Source organism: Patagioenas fasciata, chromosome 1 (genome assembly GCF_037038585.1).
Source record: "Patagioenas fasciata isolate bPatFas1 chromosome 1, bPatFas1.hap1, whole genome shotgun sequence".
NCBI lineage: Eukaryota > Metazoa > Chordata > Aves > Columbiformes > Columbidae > Patagioenas > Patagioenas fasciata.
Window position 1 is genome coordinate 30,038,170 of NC_092520.1, and position 18,287 is coordinate 30,056,456.

The following is an 18,287-nucleotide window of genomic DNA, read 5'->3' on the forward strand; positions in this document are numbered from 1 at the left end:
CAGGTTTTAAAATTGGTTTTATTTTTAAAAGAAACCATAAAATATGACAATAGGACAATGTGTGTCATTCAGCAATATCAGTTTCTGGTCTATAGGGGAAATTAATAAAAACCATCAGCATTTTAAAAAATAAATATGACTAACCATATGGAAAACAGGAAAATTGAATTCTTCAACAACACAGACAGCTATAAATGCTGAAATGTTGCTGAGCAAGGTAGAGGTAGAGGAAAACTAGATTTTTCAGACTTAGACCAGTTTTAGATCTGTCCCCCCTCCCCCCATGCACACACACCCCAAAGTTCCTGTTGCCAGTAATTTAATTTGATTCAGCCTGTCAGCCTCATCAAACTCAAACAGGTCTGTGTGCTCCTTGTAATGCTCTGAGACGGAAAACTATTTCAGTTTTTGTAGAAACTAGTTGCTAAGCAACCTGCCCCCCTGGTTTTGCAACTTGTGCAGCAAGGAAAGAGGCAGGAAGCTGGATTTTAGCTACTACAAACCAATAACGCTTTCTCTGGGTGATGCCTGCTAGGACAGGTAGATGGTAGAGCCCTTTTAGGAACTGCAATAGTCCATCAGTTCCTCGGTGATGCACCTGGAGAACACACGACAGCACGGCTGCAGTTCCAACACTGAAGAGAACGTGGTCCGCAGAAACATCCCAAATCAATAGGTACTCGCTGCGGGGAGAGCCGATTGCCTGATACAGTATGTTGATACCCAAAACTCACATGGTAAGACACAACCCAAGAACCTTCTGTACAAATCAGCAAGTATCTTGACATGGTGAAATATAAAAACTAAAAATTGCACAGCACGCGTATTTTCCGAAGAAACTCAGGACAACTGAAGTTGGATCGTACAAACCATTAGTTAAAAAAATACTTTCTTGTATATTTTGAGAATAAGTGGAAAGAGTCTTCGTGCAAATGTTCAGCCTTGATCAAGCAGAGGATGTAAAATCGTTGTAAACACATTAGTTCCTTCTTCATCTGCTGTATGCACCCAGCGTTACCTATCTTCTGCGGTATGATTAGGGTTAGGAAATCTGTTTCTTCTGTAAATATCACCTTTCAAGTTCCACTGATGTACCATCAAGACACTACTGGTGTCATATCCCATAACTGTTAATACAACAAAACAAAACAATATAGTGAATAATGGTAAAAGAGAATAAAATATAGTATATAAAGTAATCTCTGAATAATTTCACTCTTTTTTCTGCTTAATAGAGGCTACATGGTTAGAGGGGGAAGCAGCAAGTCTGAAGAAGTTTCCTTTCATTTTCCAGCACTCATGTCCGACTGATGGAGGATGATCAAACGACATTGTGTGTCACTATGCCTTATGAACCAGCTTCAGAGCTGGCCTCGAGAGAAACCAAAAACCCCACACTATATTGCTAACTTGAATGATTAACATAGTCATAACACACTGTGATGTGGGTTGTTTGGTTTTTTTTTTAATTATTCAAGCTTTGTTATAAACTTATTCATTATTTTAGCTATTTCTTTACCTAGCCACACAAACTGAGATTCACCGTGTCAAAATACAGTTTGCCTTCCCAGAGGAAAAGCTACAGTGAGCACTTATCCCAGCCCCTTCATTCAGGCAGCAGCTTCATAGATCGAGACCTCCTTGGTCCTTATTGGGCAAAAGTTGATCAGTGAGAGGTCTCTGGGTGTAAGAAAGCAGGTAGGACACACCTGAAACCACACCGGAGAAGAAAGGGAAATGCCATACAGGAGCTAGAGCAAGCTCCTCGCTCCTACCTTAATAACCTTGTCTGTCCCCGAGGTCAAGAGCCATCCTCTGGTGGCATCAAAGTGTACATGAACAATGTTGTGCTTACTGTCGTGGAAAGTAGCTGTGGGCGCCCGCCTGAAGAAAGAGATCCGGAAATCAGCAAAGACTGCGACTGCAGGATTTTCCTCAAAAACGTTCTCTGTCCAATAAGTATTTGAATGCTGCTGTAAATCATCAACGCAGCAGCCTCTTTGTAAACTTCACTTTGAGACATCTCCAGCATGAGAGGCACAAGGGTGGAGGGCTCGCGTTCCCCCCCGGCCCTCCCAAACACTGGAGTTTTACCCCACTCCAGCGCAAGCCGGCTCAGTGTCCACACTTACTCTTCATCCGTTATGGACTCGTGACAGCTGTCACAGACCCTCACTTCAAACTCGAACCCCATCAGTGGGATTGAGGAGCGCTTGGAGCTGCATTTGCCGCACACGGCTTTCCCACACTTCCGGCAGTGATGCTGTGGGAGACAACATGCAGAAAGACATCTTGAGCCACAAACCCACGTCACTGCTCAGGTCCCACTGGCTCCACTGTCTCACTCAAGCAAGACCCAGCAAAGGCTGCAGCAAACAGCAAAGTGACTCTTCCAGAAAAGATGAAGAAGATGACGGGAAGGATGGGGATGGACTTTGTAGCAGGGCCTGTTGTGGTGGGACAGGGAGTGGTGGTTTTGAACTAGAGGAGAGGAGATTCAGGCTAGACATGAAGAAGTAATTTTTTACAATGAGGGTGAACAGGTTGCCCAGAGAGGTGGTAGATGCCCCATCCCTGGGGACATTCAAAGCCAGTTTGGATGGGGCTCTGAGCAACCTGATCTAGTTGAAGAGGTCCCTGTTCATTGCAGGGGGGTTGGACTACATGACCTCTGAAGGTCAACCCAAACTATACTATGATTCTATGAAGGAAAATAGGCAACAACTTCAGAATAAATGGGGAAAAAAAAATTCTTACTTTCCCCCTCTCCTCCATTACCTGAGGCAAGCAGCAGCTGTCAATAGTATGGACACTGGAAGGTGGCAGATAAAGCTCTGCCCAGGCTAGGTGGACTCTACCTCTCTCTCAGGCTCCAGGTGACACTATATACTACCCAGTAAATCATCACTGCCTCCACTACCTGGCATCTGTGGATGTAGTTGTGGGTCAGGACTTCTGCACTGAGTGTGACCTGTGTTACAGAAGGTTTTCAACAGGGCAGAAGGAGGAAGTCTATGCTGTCCTCTTTTTGTTAGCACAGTGTGAGATGTGAGCACTGGACAAAGAGCCCTGCTATGTACATAAGAGATGTGTCCCTGCCAGATGGGCATCTGCCACAAGGCTGGGAGCTATAATTACCCCTGTCCCTAAGAGTCTCACTTTGGGCTTGGAGGGGATGACACCACCACTCAGCAGCATGTGACACATTAAGACATCTCCAGGTTGAGGTAGGACAGGGCTACATTGGGACAGTGTCATTCTGGAGTCCCATCCCAGCCTCTAATTATAAACATCTACCACCTAATCATCTTGGTCAACTCCTTTGGCCATTTTTGGTCCCAGAAGCACAAGTGTTTCTGCATTTTGATGTTACCCGCCTCACATTTTCTTGTGTACTGGCTGTGTATCATAGAATCACAGAATGTCCTGAGTTGGAAGAGACCCACAAAGATCATCAAGTCCAACTCCTGTCCCTGCACACGACAACCCCACAGTTCACACCATGTGTCTGAGGGTGTTGTCCAGTCTCTTCTTGAACACTGTCAGGCCTGGGGCTGTGACACCTCCCTGGGGAGCCTATTCCAGTGCTCCACCACCTTCTGGGGGAAGAACCTTTTCCTCATGTCCAACCTGAACCTCCCCTGGGACATCTTCCTGACATTCCCTCGGGTTTTGCCATTGGTCACCAGAGAGAAGAGATCAGCACCTGCCCCTCCTCCAATAAGCTTGTGTAGAACTGCAAGGCTGCCTTGGTGGCTGCAGGACAGGCAGGCTCTGCAGTGATGAGCGTTACATAAAGAGAAGATGCAGCTCAGCTCTGCCACAGACACCTGACTTCTCTGAGCTTCATGAGAACATCCCTTTCAGCATTTTTATGCTTCTCTTCCAAAAGTGTGCAATCCACAAACCTCTCCTGCTGGGCAGGAAAACACAGCAGCATGTTCCAAGCAGACCAATAAGCCTTTTCCAAAACAGCCTGAGCATTTACAGATGTTTACTCCACCTTATTGAAAACAGTTTTGGTTCCAGCACAATCTCCAAAAATCAGCTGCAAATTTCATTTTACAGCACATTCAACTAACAATAAGCAAAATCCCACATAGCTGAAGCCATGGAAGGCCCCAAACCAACTTAATCTGCCCAGGGCCTATACATGCATTTCTTATTGAGACTGGTTGAAAAGAAAAAAAAATAAAAGAAGAAAAAAGAAGTGTGTTCCTTCCAACCACAAAATCAAGCCTCATCAGAGCAGAGCTCACTGTCCCACTATCGAACACTCAGTGGAAGAACAAAGTGCAAGTTCACAAGGCTTTATGGGGAAAAAGGTTACCACTATTTATTACGAAAGAAAAGCCTAATTGCACCATATTAACACACCAAGGATGCGTACAAACCTGCCTGAGGCCTATCTTCTTACTGTCCCACATTTGCTTGAAGTTCCAGAAGAAAGGCTGGTCACATTTTTGACAGGAGTCACTATCCAGCCACTCAGGGGTCTGAAAAACACACACATAGACACAAAGTGGGAGTGAGCAAAAAAACAGAAAAGCTTCCAATGGAGCCTACAGACAGGACAACAAAGACATATTGTGGTATAGTAATGCAGCCAACTAAACTTAATTTAAAATCCCCATTTTCACAAGATGCCATTTTGACTGTTCTCTGGGATGTCTTTTTTGGCTCAGCTCTGAGCCCTGAAGGACACAGGAAGAACATTTCTTACCCAAATCGTGAAGCAGAGTTTGATTATAAGACCATAAAAATAACCCAGGAGCAAGCAACCCTCTCCCACCTCCCCAGGTTTGGAATTAAGCATGCAGAAATATTCTGTCCTGTCTGGACAGCATTTAACATCTACTATTGCCTCTGGTGGGAACTGGGGGTGATTAGTATTTTCCAAAAGCCAAGCTACTCATCTGGAGGGAATGAGAGGTATCTGAAATCCCAGGGATTTTTCATTATTATTTCTTTTTTTCTTTCAATACTGTAAAAGGCATTCCTGCTGCCAGAGGTATCTCTGCTACAAATCACACACAGGGGTGAACAAGATGAGATTCACTTGAACAAGCCTAAAACCCAAACCAGCTTTTCCCTGCTTTTACACAAAGACGATGGAAGGAAGGTCTTCCATTTCCTAACACAGGGTGTAGCTTTGCACTCATGCTGTGGATAAAGAGGGTAAGAAGATTTAAAGAAAAGAAAGAAAATATTAAAGGCACTTCTGTCTCCTGCAGCTAGGTTTTGCTGTGCAGAGTAGCATGGGCCAGACACCCTATAGGGAAGTAAGTCTTGCCAGACCCTGAAAGAGCTCAGGAAACACCTGAAGTGGCAGGGGGACATGCAGAGGGGGTAAGTGATCTCCTCCCCTACATTTGGGTCCCTTGACACTCGCCTTGCTAGGGGGATGACACACACTGTGTCTCCCCACAATATTTAAGAAACATTTTGGGGGATGTGAGACTCATGAAACGTCTTGGTTCTTGACCCCTTTCCAGCTGGCCGTCCATCCATCTGTCCTAGCTTGGCCTATGCTCCTTCCCAGCAGATGACTTCTGGTCCTCTCTCCTTGTCCTCCCCAAAAGCTCAGCCTAAAGCTGGTGCTAGCAAGCAGGTCTGTCTCATCCCTCCAGTGGGACAACCCTGGCCGGCTCTGTCAGCACTGCCCCAGCACCACTGCAACACCTTCCCAGCAGCCCCACCAACTCCAGGTGATCAAATAACTAATAATGTTTAATAATTTATGAGGAGTTGCTATTAGCAAACTGTGGTTGCCTTATCAGAGCCACTGGCCACTGCAATTTAAAATGGCAAGAAACCCAGCTGAAATTAAGAATTAAAAATAATACAAAAGCCAGGCAAAGATAAGGTAAGGCTGATGGAGACCCTCAGCTCCCAGGACAGCTTTGACTGCCTGCTTCTACTTCTTCTGCTAGTAACTCTGAAGGCAGCTCATTCTGCTGTGACAAATCCTCGTCTTTTCTACCCACAACAGTCTTCCCGTTTAATGTCTACAGATTTACATCTGCATCTATAAGATTTCAGCTCTTAAGCATCTGAACACTACGGATGAGGAAGACATTTTGCTTGTGACAAGTAACTCCTTTGTAGTCAAAAAGAAACACAGCTTCCAGCATCTTTCAGATGTTACAGCTTTTTAAAAACAGAGATTAAAATAAAACAATCGAGGGCTAAAATGGTTTAATTCCCTTAATCTCAGAGATCTGGGAAAATCTGATAGCATTAAAATGAGTACTGAGCACATATATCACATGCAGAAAACCCCTAAATAAGGACAAAAATAACAAAGCCAAAATCCAGAAGAAAATACTCTAGGACCCCAAACCAAGATTTGGTATTAAAATCTCAGAGGTTCATGTTTCAGGGGTGGTTTAGCACCATGAACACCCTATCGTGTTACTTGATAACATGAACAAGCACACATAGCCAGTTAGAGAAAGCAGAGCACCCATTAGCATCTGCTGCTAAGCCCTCATTTAGCTAATTACATTTCTCCTCCACTTTTTAAACCAGCCTTGTCACTGCATTGCTGCCTGTTTTGTGAGAAGCCAGTCTTAACTCTTAGCCCTGACTTTCAAAGGCAGCAAATATATAAAGAATTTCGTTTCTGGATGCTTGAGTTGCAGCAAAAAGGAAACATCTGTTGGGAAGGAGGAAGCTGCTCTGCTTTCGCTTCACTTTGGAGCTGATGACATAATTGGCCATTAGATTAGCAATTAAAGACAGCCAACTGGAATGCTAATTCACATTAAAAAGGGAGCTCAGTTCCTGCCTAGGCCTATTGCAGTAGTTTTTTTAAATCCAATTTTCCACTTAACTTTGCTCCTTGCTCCAGGGAGACACACAGGACCCAGGGAGGCCAAAGCCCTTGAGAACCAGCAAAGCTGGCAAAAGCCTGTGCTGCCAAAAGCCCTGCTCAGACCTACCCACCGCAGGGACTCAGAGTGCCCGTGTGCCCCCCGCAGGAACAGGAACAGGGCAGAGGTTTGCCATGACTCATGTTGCCAGGATTTGCCATGGTGCTGAGCCGGGCTGGCGCCTGACTCACTCAGCACCGTGCTCATTCCCCATCTCTGAGTCAGGTCTCAGAAATTGCCAAGTGGAGGCTGCTTCCCACAGCGCCAAAGACCTGGGGTGCAGTTTTTGCACCCGCTTACGCTCATTAGCCGTGCAGCACAAAAGCGATTAGGAGCGTGTGGGTGAAATCTTACTGTCTGGATCGGTAAAGACATCGCTTACCCTGCTTCTGTGTGGTTACACCAGGGGGAAGCAAGACCAAGTTATGGGTGAGATTGAAGCCCTAGTTAAATGTCATTTTAGCAAGAAGAGGAAAAGAACTCTGAATTGCAGGTTTCCAGAGGTGACAAAGAGCTTTCTTATTTGGTTTTCTTAAAAAACCCTAATAATTATGAATCCATTTACCTCTGAACTGATATTTCTCATGGTGTCACGAAAAATAAAGCAGAACATCTCACAATACCCTTCTCAGAGGATGTCTTTTGGAGCAGTAATGTAAAGAGTAAGAGCCATTTAGCAGCCTACTTAATATGCATTTCTTCCAGACAATTTCCCCTGTACTATATTATCAAAGGCACAGCATAATTGCTGTATAACAACTGGAGCATGTCCAAAAACATTTTTAAAGCCTGGAATGATCTTGTTCAGGTTGAAAGTTGCACATTTTAGAAAGGCCCCTTCTTCCCAAGACTGTTTCAGACCAAATCGACAAGAACCAAGTACCTACCTCCTGCCTCTCAACATCCATGTTCCAGACAACGATTCCCCCATCTGCACCACAGGAGATGAGCTGCCGAGTGTGGTGAGCATAGGAGAGAGACTGAACTTTATCACTGAAAAAGAAACAAGACAATTACTAACCAACCATCTATGGCTAGCACACAAGTAAGTGTCGAATATACAATAAAGCAGTATAAGTCACTTGTATGCCCATGTTTCCTTCCTCCCCTCCCTTTACATGGCATCCATCAGATGCAGATCAGTCTTTGCAGTCCAGCTGGGATCAGAACCAGACTGATGCTCATTTGGGCAGCATCTGCGCAGTATGCACAAAAGAAAAGACCTGTTCTGACAACTGCTTTTGGTGCCCTTGAGATGGGAGGTCCCAGCTGCACTGGGAAGCCAGAACAGAGCTGCAGCTCTGGGCCCCTCTGAGGCCATGTTCGGGTGCACAAACGCAGCCCCGGCAAGGTACCTTCTTCTCCGAAAGTCAGTAACAACTTCGTTTCCATCAATCTCTGTAACATCTAGGAAAGAAGCACTGAGGAACTGCTGAAGATTCTTTTCTATCACTGGAAAAAATAATATAGGAATCACTAAATTTTTCCTAAACCTTCCTAAGGTATGGTGGACAACTTAGTTGCTTCTGCTTCTTAAGTAAAAAGCAACATGGGAGAAACAATTCAGCTTAAACCCCTAAAGCTGTGCTCAGTTCTTCATAAAAGAAAGAAAGCCAGGCCTCATCTCAAGCTATTTACAACCTGAGAAACAGAGACTCTTTTGGGAAAATATGAGATTAAGAAGAATCAGTAACTGAAAACTGAGCATAAAGTGACTGGAAATCATCCACATTTGGTTTCTTTGCTACCACCGCTGGTCTTGTCTGCCCAAAAGACTTTGATGTCAATGCACGTTCTTGCACATAGGGCCGCTCCTCCAGAGGGGAATGTGTTTATGGCACAGTTTGCCTTCACCTCACCCGCCCGCCCACATCAGCAGCACCATCAGGTGAAATGTTTCTTGGTCCCTGCTGTCCTTAGGACCAGGTTTCTACGCTGTACAGTGCCAGCCAACAGCTGTGCCACAGATTAAGACCCAGAGGCTAAATTTTTATCAGGAGAACTGATTTCCACAGCAATAAATCTAGCAGTGGTACATTAGTAAGAACAACTGTTAGGGTACAAGGGTAACCTGGGAATTTCGGCAAGAGCTCTGCAGTGCTCTGAAATCCCAGCAGTGTCCAAATTGTTCAGCAGAGTGCAGCATTACTCAAAAGAAATGTATGAATATATAAGAAACATTTAGACCGAAACCACTGTGGGATTTTGCCTTTCTAGACCTCAGCACAGCGTGCAAGTCCCATATATACGCACTCCCAACACACTGAAAGAAACCTGTTGCATTGCCAGATCATTGCATTCTGATCTCTATTCAATACACAGCACAGGCGTACTCTTCTCCAAAGACTTTTACTATGCTGTGCAAACGTGAGGTATGTACACGCAAAGATGAAGCCTCTTTGCATTTGAGGAGATGGTGAAGGCCCCTATGGGTAAAGCACATCATTTAGAATTCAGTCTGTAAGTAAAGCGGTAGGGAAAAAGTTAGCGTGGAGTAAAAAGGGACTAATTGTCCAAGTCTGATGCTCCCTCTAGGGGAGGGAAAGACCTTAACACTTAAAAAGTGAGAATTTCCCTGCAGCTGTTCTCATTTTAGGACCTTCCTCTTTCCAACAAAGGGGCAGGCTCTGGCATGACACATTCAGGACTACAGATACTGTGCTTTCCTTCACCACCCTTTGCAGACTCTCAAACCAGCCTGTGGGTCCAACACTAAAAAACTTACTATAATCAACTTATTCCAGTTGTATATGGACCACAGGGAGTCACATATACAAGTTTGAGGCATGTGAAGACTGTAACCTTTGGGATGTTTGATTCCAGATGTGGCTTCTGGCTTTAGGTTTTCTCCCATAAAAGCAGGAGGAAGGGCTTTGAACGTACTTATGTCCTTGCAGCTCGATGGCTGTTCCTTTTCTTCCTCCAATATCCCACATTATAATGGAATGATCAGAACTGCCTGAGAATAAAACTCGCTGTATTGGGTCCCAACAGAGAGCAGTGACACCACCTGAAATAGGACATGCACACAACAGTAATTTAATTACAGAAAGTGGAAGATAGGAATGTAGCTATAGATAGATAGATACATACACACAACAAAAAATAAGAGTGATTAAAACACAGGTCTCTTTAGCAAGGGCCACACAGCCATTGTGCTTGCCAGCTGAAAACTGACAGCCTAGAAAATCTACTGAAGCCCCATCGTGCCCTTCTGCAGGCAGAGAGCTCTGCTGCCACTTGCATGGGTGAATCCAATGAGCAGTAAAGTAGAAGGATGGTCATGGTGTGACTACACAGCTTTTCATCTCTATCATTCCCAGAAGATAGATTTTATTAAAAAAAGAGAAGCAAGTGTGCAATATCACGGGCATCTTCACAGTATCCTAGCACAAGGATTGAACTACGTTGTTGTACCTCATGACTGAGCTACTAGCGTTCAATCAGAGAGGAGGGCTATGGAGAAAAAGAGCCTAGAAATGACCACCATTTCTTCTGTTAAATGGCAGGATCACATTCCAGGATTACTGTTTTTAAAGCATGATGTGGCACAAGTCCCAGCAGTGAAACAAGGAATTAGCACCTCTGAGATATGCCTATTCCACTTGGGCAAAAGTGTCTATCAACATGGCTCTTTCCTTAAGGAGCAACCTTTTTCCCCGAATTACCAAAACTCATCCTGCTCTCACTCTGCTTTAATTAGCAGCTACTGGTTGTGGTGTTTTCTGCTACAGAAGTTTTCTGATCAGAAATCTGATCGCTCTCAGTTTTACCCATAAAGAATAAACTTCCCTGAGTTCTAGTGACAGTTTGAGACCTACTTCCCTTCTATGCTATGCACTGACACAAGCCATCCTAGCGTTTCACAGGAGAGTCAAATCACCATGATGCTGAGCAGAGATGATGAACCCAACTGGATTTACCCCCGAGGCCTTACCTGTGTGTCCCTTAAATGTCGTCACAAGGCTGCAGGACTCTTGCTCTAGTTTGAGTATGGTCACTTGCCCAGAATGATCACCAACAAACACGTGCCGGGTTTCCACGTCAAATCTGATGGATAAATGCTGAGGAAAATACATTGCTTATATACAAGCTTTGCATTCCTTTCATGACTTGTTAATTCTTTTAGCATGAGTGTACTACAACCTCGTGCATAGTGCTCCAGTCTCAAGGAGGTATTCAGAGTGTACTTTTAGGCACCAAGCTTATACCTCTTCATGTTAAAAATGCAGTCTCCTTGAGTAAAACAAAAAGTGAGAAAAAATGGTACTATTCCAAAGGATGCAATTTGTGTTTATGTTATGAAACACCTTTGAAGTAGCCCTTCACCATGAACAGAGAAGTCATCTCCTCAGGCTCTCTAACTTAGGTGCTAGATTTAGATGGCATCCACTCTCTCTTTCCCTTCCCAAATTGTATAAAATAACTATTACCAGTTTGCTGTTTCTTCATTATGGTTAAGTTTACAAATACGATGACAGAGCGAAATCTGGACCCATTCAGCCACCTACTGGAACCACCTATCTGGACAGATTCTGACCTCTTCATCCAATTTAATTCCACATTCAGAGTCCATACTGGATATTTAAGGTACAACTGCTTAGCACTGATTTTATGCACACAGAATATTGGGGAAAAAACCACGTTCCTGGTTCTGCCAAGATTTGTGCAATATTTGTCAGTGATTCTCCATTCCCCTGCCCTCCAACAGTATGATCTGATGACCCAAATTAAAGTGTCCTCCAAAATTTTGAATCACTCAAAATGGTCTATTCCCTAGAGAGGTTTAGGAAATACAGGTCAAATTACTGCATCACACTTTCAAAATTATTTATAACTTAATTAAAATATAAGTTTAGTCTTAATGCTTTTTAAATTGGCTGAATGACCAGACAATATAAAGCAAGTCCATGTTCAGACAGTAATTCTGGGTCACTTCCCATGAACCAGCAAAACACCCATCATCTATACCACATATGCTACGGGGCACTAAAAAGTCTGTTTATGCTAACCCCTGGTTTCAGCGTAAGAGCTCATACTTTTCCACTTCCCTTTTCATTTGCAATAAAGCTGAATTAATATTTCTTTTATTGCCAGGCAGCTGGGGCAGCTCTAGGTGAATAAGCCACTTGAGTGCCATTTCTGGAGCTATTTACTTGTTAGTTAACCCAAATTCCCAATATATAGTGGGTTGTTCCAGAGTGAAGGACAAGCACTCATTATTTTATATTAAAGTAATTTAATTTTTACCATGCATACACAAAGGCACGCTGACCTGATCACTGACCTACTTTGCTACCGTTAATTCTTAGAAAAAAGCATGTGCTGCATGTTTAAATGAAGGCCCTGTTCATATTTATTACAAAAGCAGACAACAATAGGCTGCAGATTGCCCTTTGTTTTGCTCAAAAATGGTTAGACCTATATATGCCACCATGCGTTAAGGAGATAAAGCAAGGAGAACAGACAGTTTTTAAAATTGGCTTTAAATCACTGTTTCTCTCACAAAGCACTGTATCTATAAAGGAAACAAAATCTGGAAGACAAATAGAAAAATACACCAAAAAGGCTCATTAAGTGCCAAAGAGCAGAAGCAAAACCCAGAGCTCAGCAGAGGATACTGCAGGCCGCAGGCCCCGGCGCTGGTGCGGTAACCCCCCAGCCGCTGGCCGCTCTCCGAACAGTGCCACGTGAAGTGCTTGTCTTGCCCGGTGCTCAGCAGCCACTCCATCTCCAGGACAAAAAGAACCATCATGACCCTGCTTTGATGAGCTGAAAATTAAGCAGAGAGACATACAATCACGTTGTGGAGAAGAACATGGACGCAGAAGACCACTGCAAATACCAACTGCACGCAGCTCCTCCGCTCCCTGCTCACCCGTTTCCCCCTCCCTATAGAAGAAGCTGGTATTTAATAATCCCATTGACACAAGCTACCATGCAAGTTGTAAAGTCCCTGCTCTATATGTTCAGCGCTTGCATGAGAAAGAGCAGAACAAAGACTTAATTCCTTCCATGCCTATTGCAGCCATTTAACTTCTGCAGTAGCACAAGTCTTCCTTCCATCATTGTATCATCACTAACAAAGCTGCCATTGTGCAAAACACTCGGGGCTCTACTTAAACATCGTTTGAATTGGTTTTATGACAGCAGTGCAGATGCCTACGCTGCTGCTCCTCCTGCCATGAGGTCTGGTGGATCTGGGTGGTGGATTGTGGTACCCCAGCAGAATGATGCCCAGAACAGGCACAACCCTGCACCAAAGGGAAGTTTTAGCATTGCATGTAAACCAGCTAAAAAGAAAATTAGCAAAAATAAAATAGATAAAAATTAAAAAGATCACAGCTAGGCAAGATGAATAAAACAGCTGAAGGAATAAATTTCTACTGCTACCTAAATATAGCCATCAAGAGCTTTTCATTAAAGCAAGAGAAACCAGGCTTGTACAGGCATTTTGTTTTGTATGAATGACCAGTGGGCTTGGTCATGAAGTGCTGATTGAGATGACTTTTTAATAAAACAAGTGGCTGGAAAGACATGCAGAATTATTCCCAGCTGTAACTCCGTGGCAAATGCCATACTTTTCAATCCACAGCCCTACTGGTTTATTACTGTTTAGAGAGACCAGGCAACACGTGTCATACAAAGCAGGCTGCTTGTATTTGTTTGTGTAAAAGCTGACACATTGGAAAAATTAAACATCTTTGGAAGCTTAAAAACCACCCTGAAACCTCTGTTTGAAATGCAGATAAATTCCTTCAGAACAGTATGGGAAGATTGCTGCCTGCCCTATACAAATATACCTCACAGATGAGAGCTGTGTTCAAACCCTATGAGGAGAAAGCAGCTGTAGCAAAGAACAGGAGACTTGCACAGGCCAACATCTGCCCCTGATCCATGCTGCCTTTTGCACACAGATTCCCCAAGGAGAATAGTCAAAAGATGCATTGACGCAAATTTCCATAACTGTGACTGGCAGCTGGACTAGTTTACAGCATCAGACTTGAACTGTGCCCAGATGCTTTCACCCTTGCCCATAGAAGAGCTTGGACTTCGGCTCTTGTTTCCATACACTTTTAAACTCCAGGTCTGTAATAAGGACAGAGGGATGGGGACCACCCAGGAGTCACTTGAGCTCTTTTAAACAGATCCTCTCTTCATCCTGCAGATTTCTCCTCTGGGAGGAAATCCAGTGGCCCCATGGGTGACTAAAGCTTGTCTTTACCTAACTGCTGGTCTCCCTGGAAGCACCTGCACCAGCTGGTGGAGTGGTGCACTGCAGGAAGGGCCACGATGGGGGATGCATCCTGCTGCAAGCACCTCATAAGCTCCTATACATGTCCCAGGGGCTTGTGTACACCAGCAGTGCTGAAGACAGACCAATGTACTTCCACAGGACATGCAAAGCTGGCTGAGATCAGGGTGTTCAAGGCTGCCCAGGAATGTTTTCTCAGCACATGGTAACTGCTACTGCTCATGTCAGCTTCGCATGGTCTGAACTGGCCATGGGGATAGCTGGCATAGAATAGTCTGGGTTGGAGGTGACCTTTAAAAGTGATCTAGTACAACTGTCCTTGCAAGGAGCAGGGACATCTTCAACCAGACCAGGTATGACCCAAATCTCCTAAATCTCCTCCTAAAACTTCTTCTAAAAGTCAGGGCTTGTACCTTTTGCCAGAAGTACTGCCCACGGATGGTGAAGCAGCTCTCTGGCAAGTAAGGAGTAGACATTAAAGAAATGTGTACGTGCCAAGAGGTAGAAGGGGGAGCGTATGGTAGCTTTGCTTATCCTTCCTGCTCAAGAAAGGCTTTCAATTCATCATTCTCTTGCCCACCCGCACATGCTGCACTTATTATCTGGTACCACCACACACATGCTGATGGCAAAAATACCTGAACTAAGTCAAAGAGCACGGTGTACACTATCTAGGTAAAGGAGGAAAGAAAGGACAAATGCAAATAGAAATGGTCATTTGTCATTTAGAGGCAATTTTACCCACGTAAGTCTTAAAGAAGCAAAATGTCGGAAGGTTGGAAGTTGATAGTAGAGCAAGGAAGAAGTCTGGGCCCCAGGATTAACACAGGTTCAGGGTTGTGAAGCAGAAAACAAAAACCTGGTCCTTCAGCCTCAGGTGGTTTGATCACCATTTGTGTGCAGAACAAAAGTGGAGCAAGCACTTTCCAAGCTGCTCACTGCAACAACAGCAGGATGGAGAAGCAGGGATGAAGGGTAAATGTGGTCACTGTACAGAAAAAGCCACAGCAAGCACCAGGCAAGAGGAGATCTGTGTAACCCAGCATGAGAAGAGAGCCTGTGTGCGAGGGAAGATTGTGCTGTACAGAAGACAGAGAAGCAGCAGACAGGAGAAGGGAAGTCTGCCTGCATCAGGAGGGTGGGAGGGAGCAGAAGGGCTGCACTGCTGCTATGAGATAACAGCAGTGAGCACCACGCAGAGAGCAGGTTGGAGGGAGGATGGGAGGGCTCTGCCTAGAGAAAAGCAGCTGCAGCCAGCACACTGAGACAGAAGCAGCCAGAATGCAGGGGAAAGGAGGGTCTGTGCTGTGTGTGAAGGTAAAGGTCTGAGAAGCACAGGCAGTGCGTGGCCACACACAGTGCAGGGCAAGAAGTGCTGGGTGAAATGGAGAGTTACAACAGGGAAAAGCAGCAGCAAACACCAAAAGAGAGGTAGAAGTTAGTGGTAAGAAAGCAAAGCTTAGCATGCACAATAAAAGCATAAGAGGCTGTGCAAAGAGGAAAGCAGAAGTAAGGGCACGGCATGAGCTGGCCTGAAAGAAAGGAGGGTGGGGGACAGCCCTGAAACTGGTAGGCTACAGAAGCAAGACTACAAATCCTGCTCAGCAGAACCAGTGCACGTATTGCACCAGGAACTGCCATATCATCCAGACAGAAGAGTCCTCTGGTAAGAAGGTGCAGCTGCAAGGAGCAGGGTGGAGAAGGCTGCGCAGAGCGGGAAGCCTCAACAGCCACGCAGCAGAACCAGCCTGTGAGGGGCTGGAGGGGGCTGGAACTGAGGCTGCTGAGGGGAGGGAAGGGTTTTGTCAATGCACCCAGAGCATCCCAAATGGAACCACTCAAATGCCTGCACCACCCTTCCTCATGCAAGGGAAGGAGTTAGTGCCTGTAGGAGGGAAATGACCCACCTTGGAGTCCTGACCAGTGTGTCACATCCCCAATCTCTGAGTTTTGATCCCTTTCTCAAAAGGGAAGTTTTCACAACCCCAGACACAGCATCACAGCAAAACCTCCGCGGAGCGTGGCATGCCACCTCCACTGTCAGTGCTCAGTCACCATATGGCACCAGACCTGGCCACAGATCCCTGCCAAGACCAAAGCGCAGCCTATGCTCATGCTGTCATCCTCTGTCACTGACAGATCACTTGGCAGGCATATTCATGGCCTTTCAAAATGCAATTACTGTCCTGTAATCACTACAGCACCTTCACCTTCCTGTGGGACACGATCAATAGCCTGCCAATCACTGGGCAAGGTGCTACTTGAAGAGCACTGCTGAACATTTACAAACAAAGCCAGCACAGGCAAAACCAGGCAGCATGGCTGAGCTAAAGCTCCTTGGTAGACTAAATAAGATTATTTGCTCCCCCTAAAATATCTTTAAAGAACATAAAGGCCTTACTTGAAAACTTGAAACAAACCCAAACACCCAACACTTTCACAAGCAAGGCTTTTAACAAGCGAACCACTAGAAGGCCACCATACTCAACAAAACCCCATGGTCCTTTTTAATAAAGTTTTTCCTTCATTGAAGGCTTTGCCAAGATGCTTATGCCAACCCCTATACCTTGGCACAGCCACACGAGGAAGCTCTTCTACAGGGACAGGATTGTGGAAGGGAGACATCCTGGACCAGGTGAGGAAGGTTCATCTCTGTTGGAGCACCACATGCCTACTCAAAGGACTAAGCGGTCCTTCCTTGCATATTTTCCCAGGGAGCATGGTGAACACAGGGCTTTTCCCACCTTGCTGTGTCCCAGCAGTGCTGTTGGACTCTGGTCCCAGTGACAACCCCAGGAAGATGTGATCCAGTGTCCTGGATGAAGACAACTATGAGGAGCACAGGAGTACCTCCTGGTGCATGTTCCAATGAAGCTGTAGGAGCCTGTGACTGACAGCAGCGCCCAGAGCATCTCACTTTCACCATGCTTGCCCAGCACCCCAGACTTCCCACACAGATGCAGCCAAGCCCAGGGAAGTGTAGGAGCGGGTTCTGTGCTCCCCTACTAACACATGGGGAGAGAAGTGGAGAGTCAGGGATGCCTCTATGGATGGGGGTGGCAGGAAGAACTGTGCTGTGGAGCAGTGGGCAGACTCAGGTCATTGGTGCACTGCAAACAGTGAGGAATCTCTGCTTTGTTCTCCTCCCTTGCACCATCAGAAACCTGCCCACTGCAATTGTCACCCTTTGAGTGACACTTTCCAGTGGTGCTGAGGCAAGCTGAGACTGTCACTGGGTTGCTGTAACCTACTGAGTGCCATGCCATTGCTGGTCTGGACAGAGGAGCAGCCCAGAGGGGTGTAGCTCAGCCTGGGTTGCCAGCGTTCCTGGTAAGCTGGGCAGAGCATGTCTTTGTGCAGAAGCTCCCCTCTGACCCCATGTCCTGCTTGGCTGCGTTATGGCAGCTGTTGGGCACTGTTCCAAGGAAAGATTCCTACCAAATCCAAATGGCCCTTCACAGAGTCTTGTTCCTCCTGTAGCAAGGAATTCGGACCTGTCTTTCCCTCTCTCTGGGCATCATTTCCATTTGCAGCACTAACAGCAGGTCTGTCTTTCCTAAGCCAGCAGTGGGGTGAGAAAAATAAAAGAAAAAAAAGCATCTCTAATAGTACTGAGGGCATATTTTTCCATAAGCAAACTTTTGTCCACATGGCCAACAATGTGTAGAAAGCAGAACATCAGCTTCACTGCATTCTATCCAGAGACGACCTCCAATGCTATCCAGCAGCAGCACATCTAGCACGCTGCAGCCAAAGGCCATAAGAACAGACTTAATTTTCCTTCCTTCTTTTTAAATTTTATGGGTGGTGCCCCCCAGGCTTTGGGCGGCCTGCCACAGCCAACTGGCTATTCTGCCACCCCTCTCAGCCTTTTCCCTAAAGGGCTCAAAAAAAAAAAAGTGGCCTCGTGTGTGTGTTTTTCAGCATATGCAGAAGAAAAGACTTCAGCTCACCCTTCCTGGGCTGTGATTGGCCTGCATGATTGAATCCAAGCATGCAAATAGATAAGCTGATAAAGGGGGCTACAGAACAGTCAGTAGGACTCTTCAGTGCAACAGCCCTTAAATATGAAACCTGGGTGTCTGAGACTTCAGTGATCATGGAGCAATCACAACTTGCGATACTAAAGACTACTACCATCAGACCACAGCAATCTT

The 18,287-nt window shown here is 45.4% G+C and overlaps 1 protein-coding gene across 3 annotated transcripts in view; it reads right to left on the bottom strand.

Moving 5' to 3' along the window:
• WDFY2 (WD repeat and FYVE domain containing 2) overlaps positions 1–18,287 on the bottom strand; it is a 69,017-nt gene continuing 50,730 nt past the window's right edge. For all 3 annotated transcript variants that reach the window (XM_071805322.1, XM_065861914.2, XM_071805319.1), the window contains 8 exons: positions 12,497–12,647; positions 10,813–10,925; positions 9,759–9,885; positions 7,763–7,868; positions 4,395–4,496; positions 2,133–2,263; positions 1,776–1,884; positions 1–1,127 (listed from right to left, as the gene is read on the bottom strand). In XM_071805322.1, the coding sequence (XP_071661423.1) occupies positions 1,098–1,127; positions 1,776–1,884; positions 2,133–2,263; positions 4,395–4,496; positions 7,763–7,868; positions 9,759–9,885; positions 10,813–10,925; positions 12,497–12,647 (869 nt within the window). In that variant the 3' untranslated portion in view covers positions 1–1,097. The remainder of the gene's footprint in view (positions 1,128–1,775; positions 1,885–2,132; positions 2,264–4,394; positions 4,497–7,762; positions 7,869–9,758; positions 9,886–10,812; positions 10,926–12,496; positions 12,648–18,287) is intronic.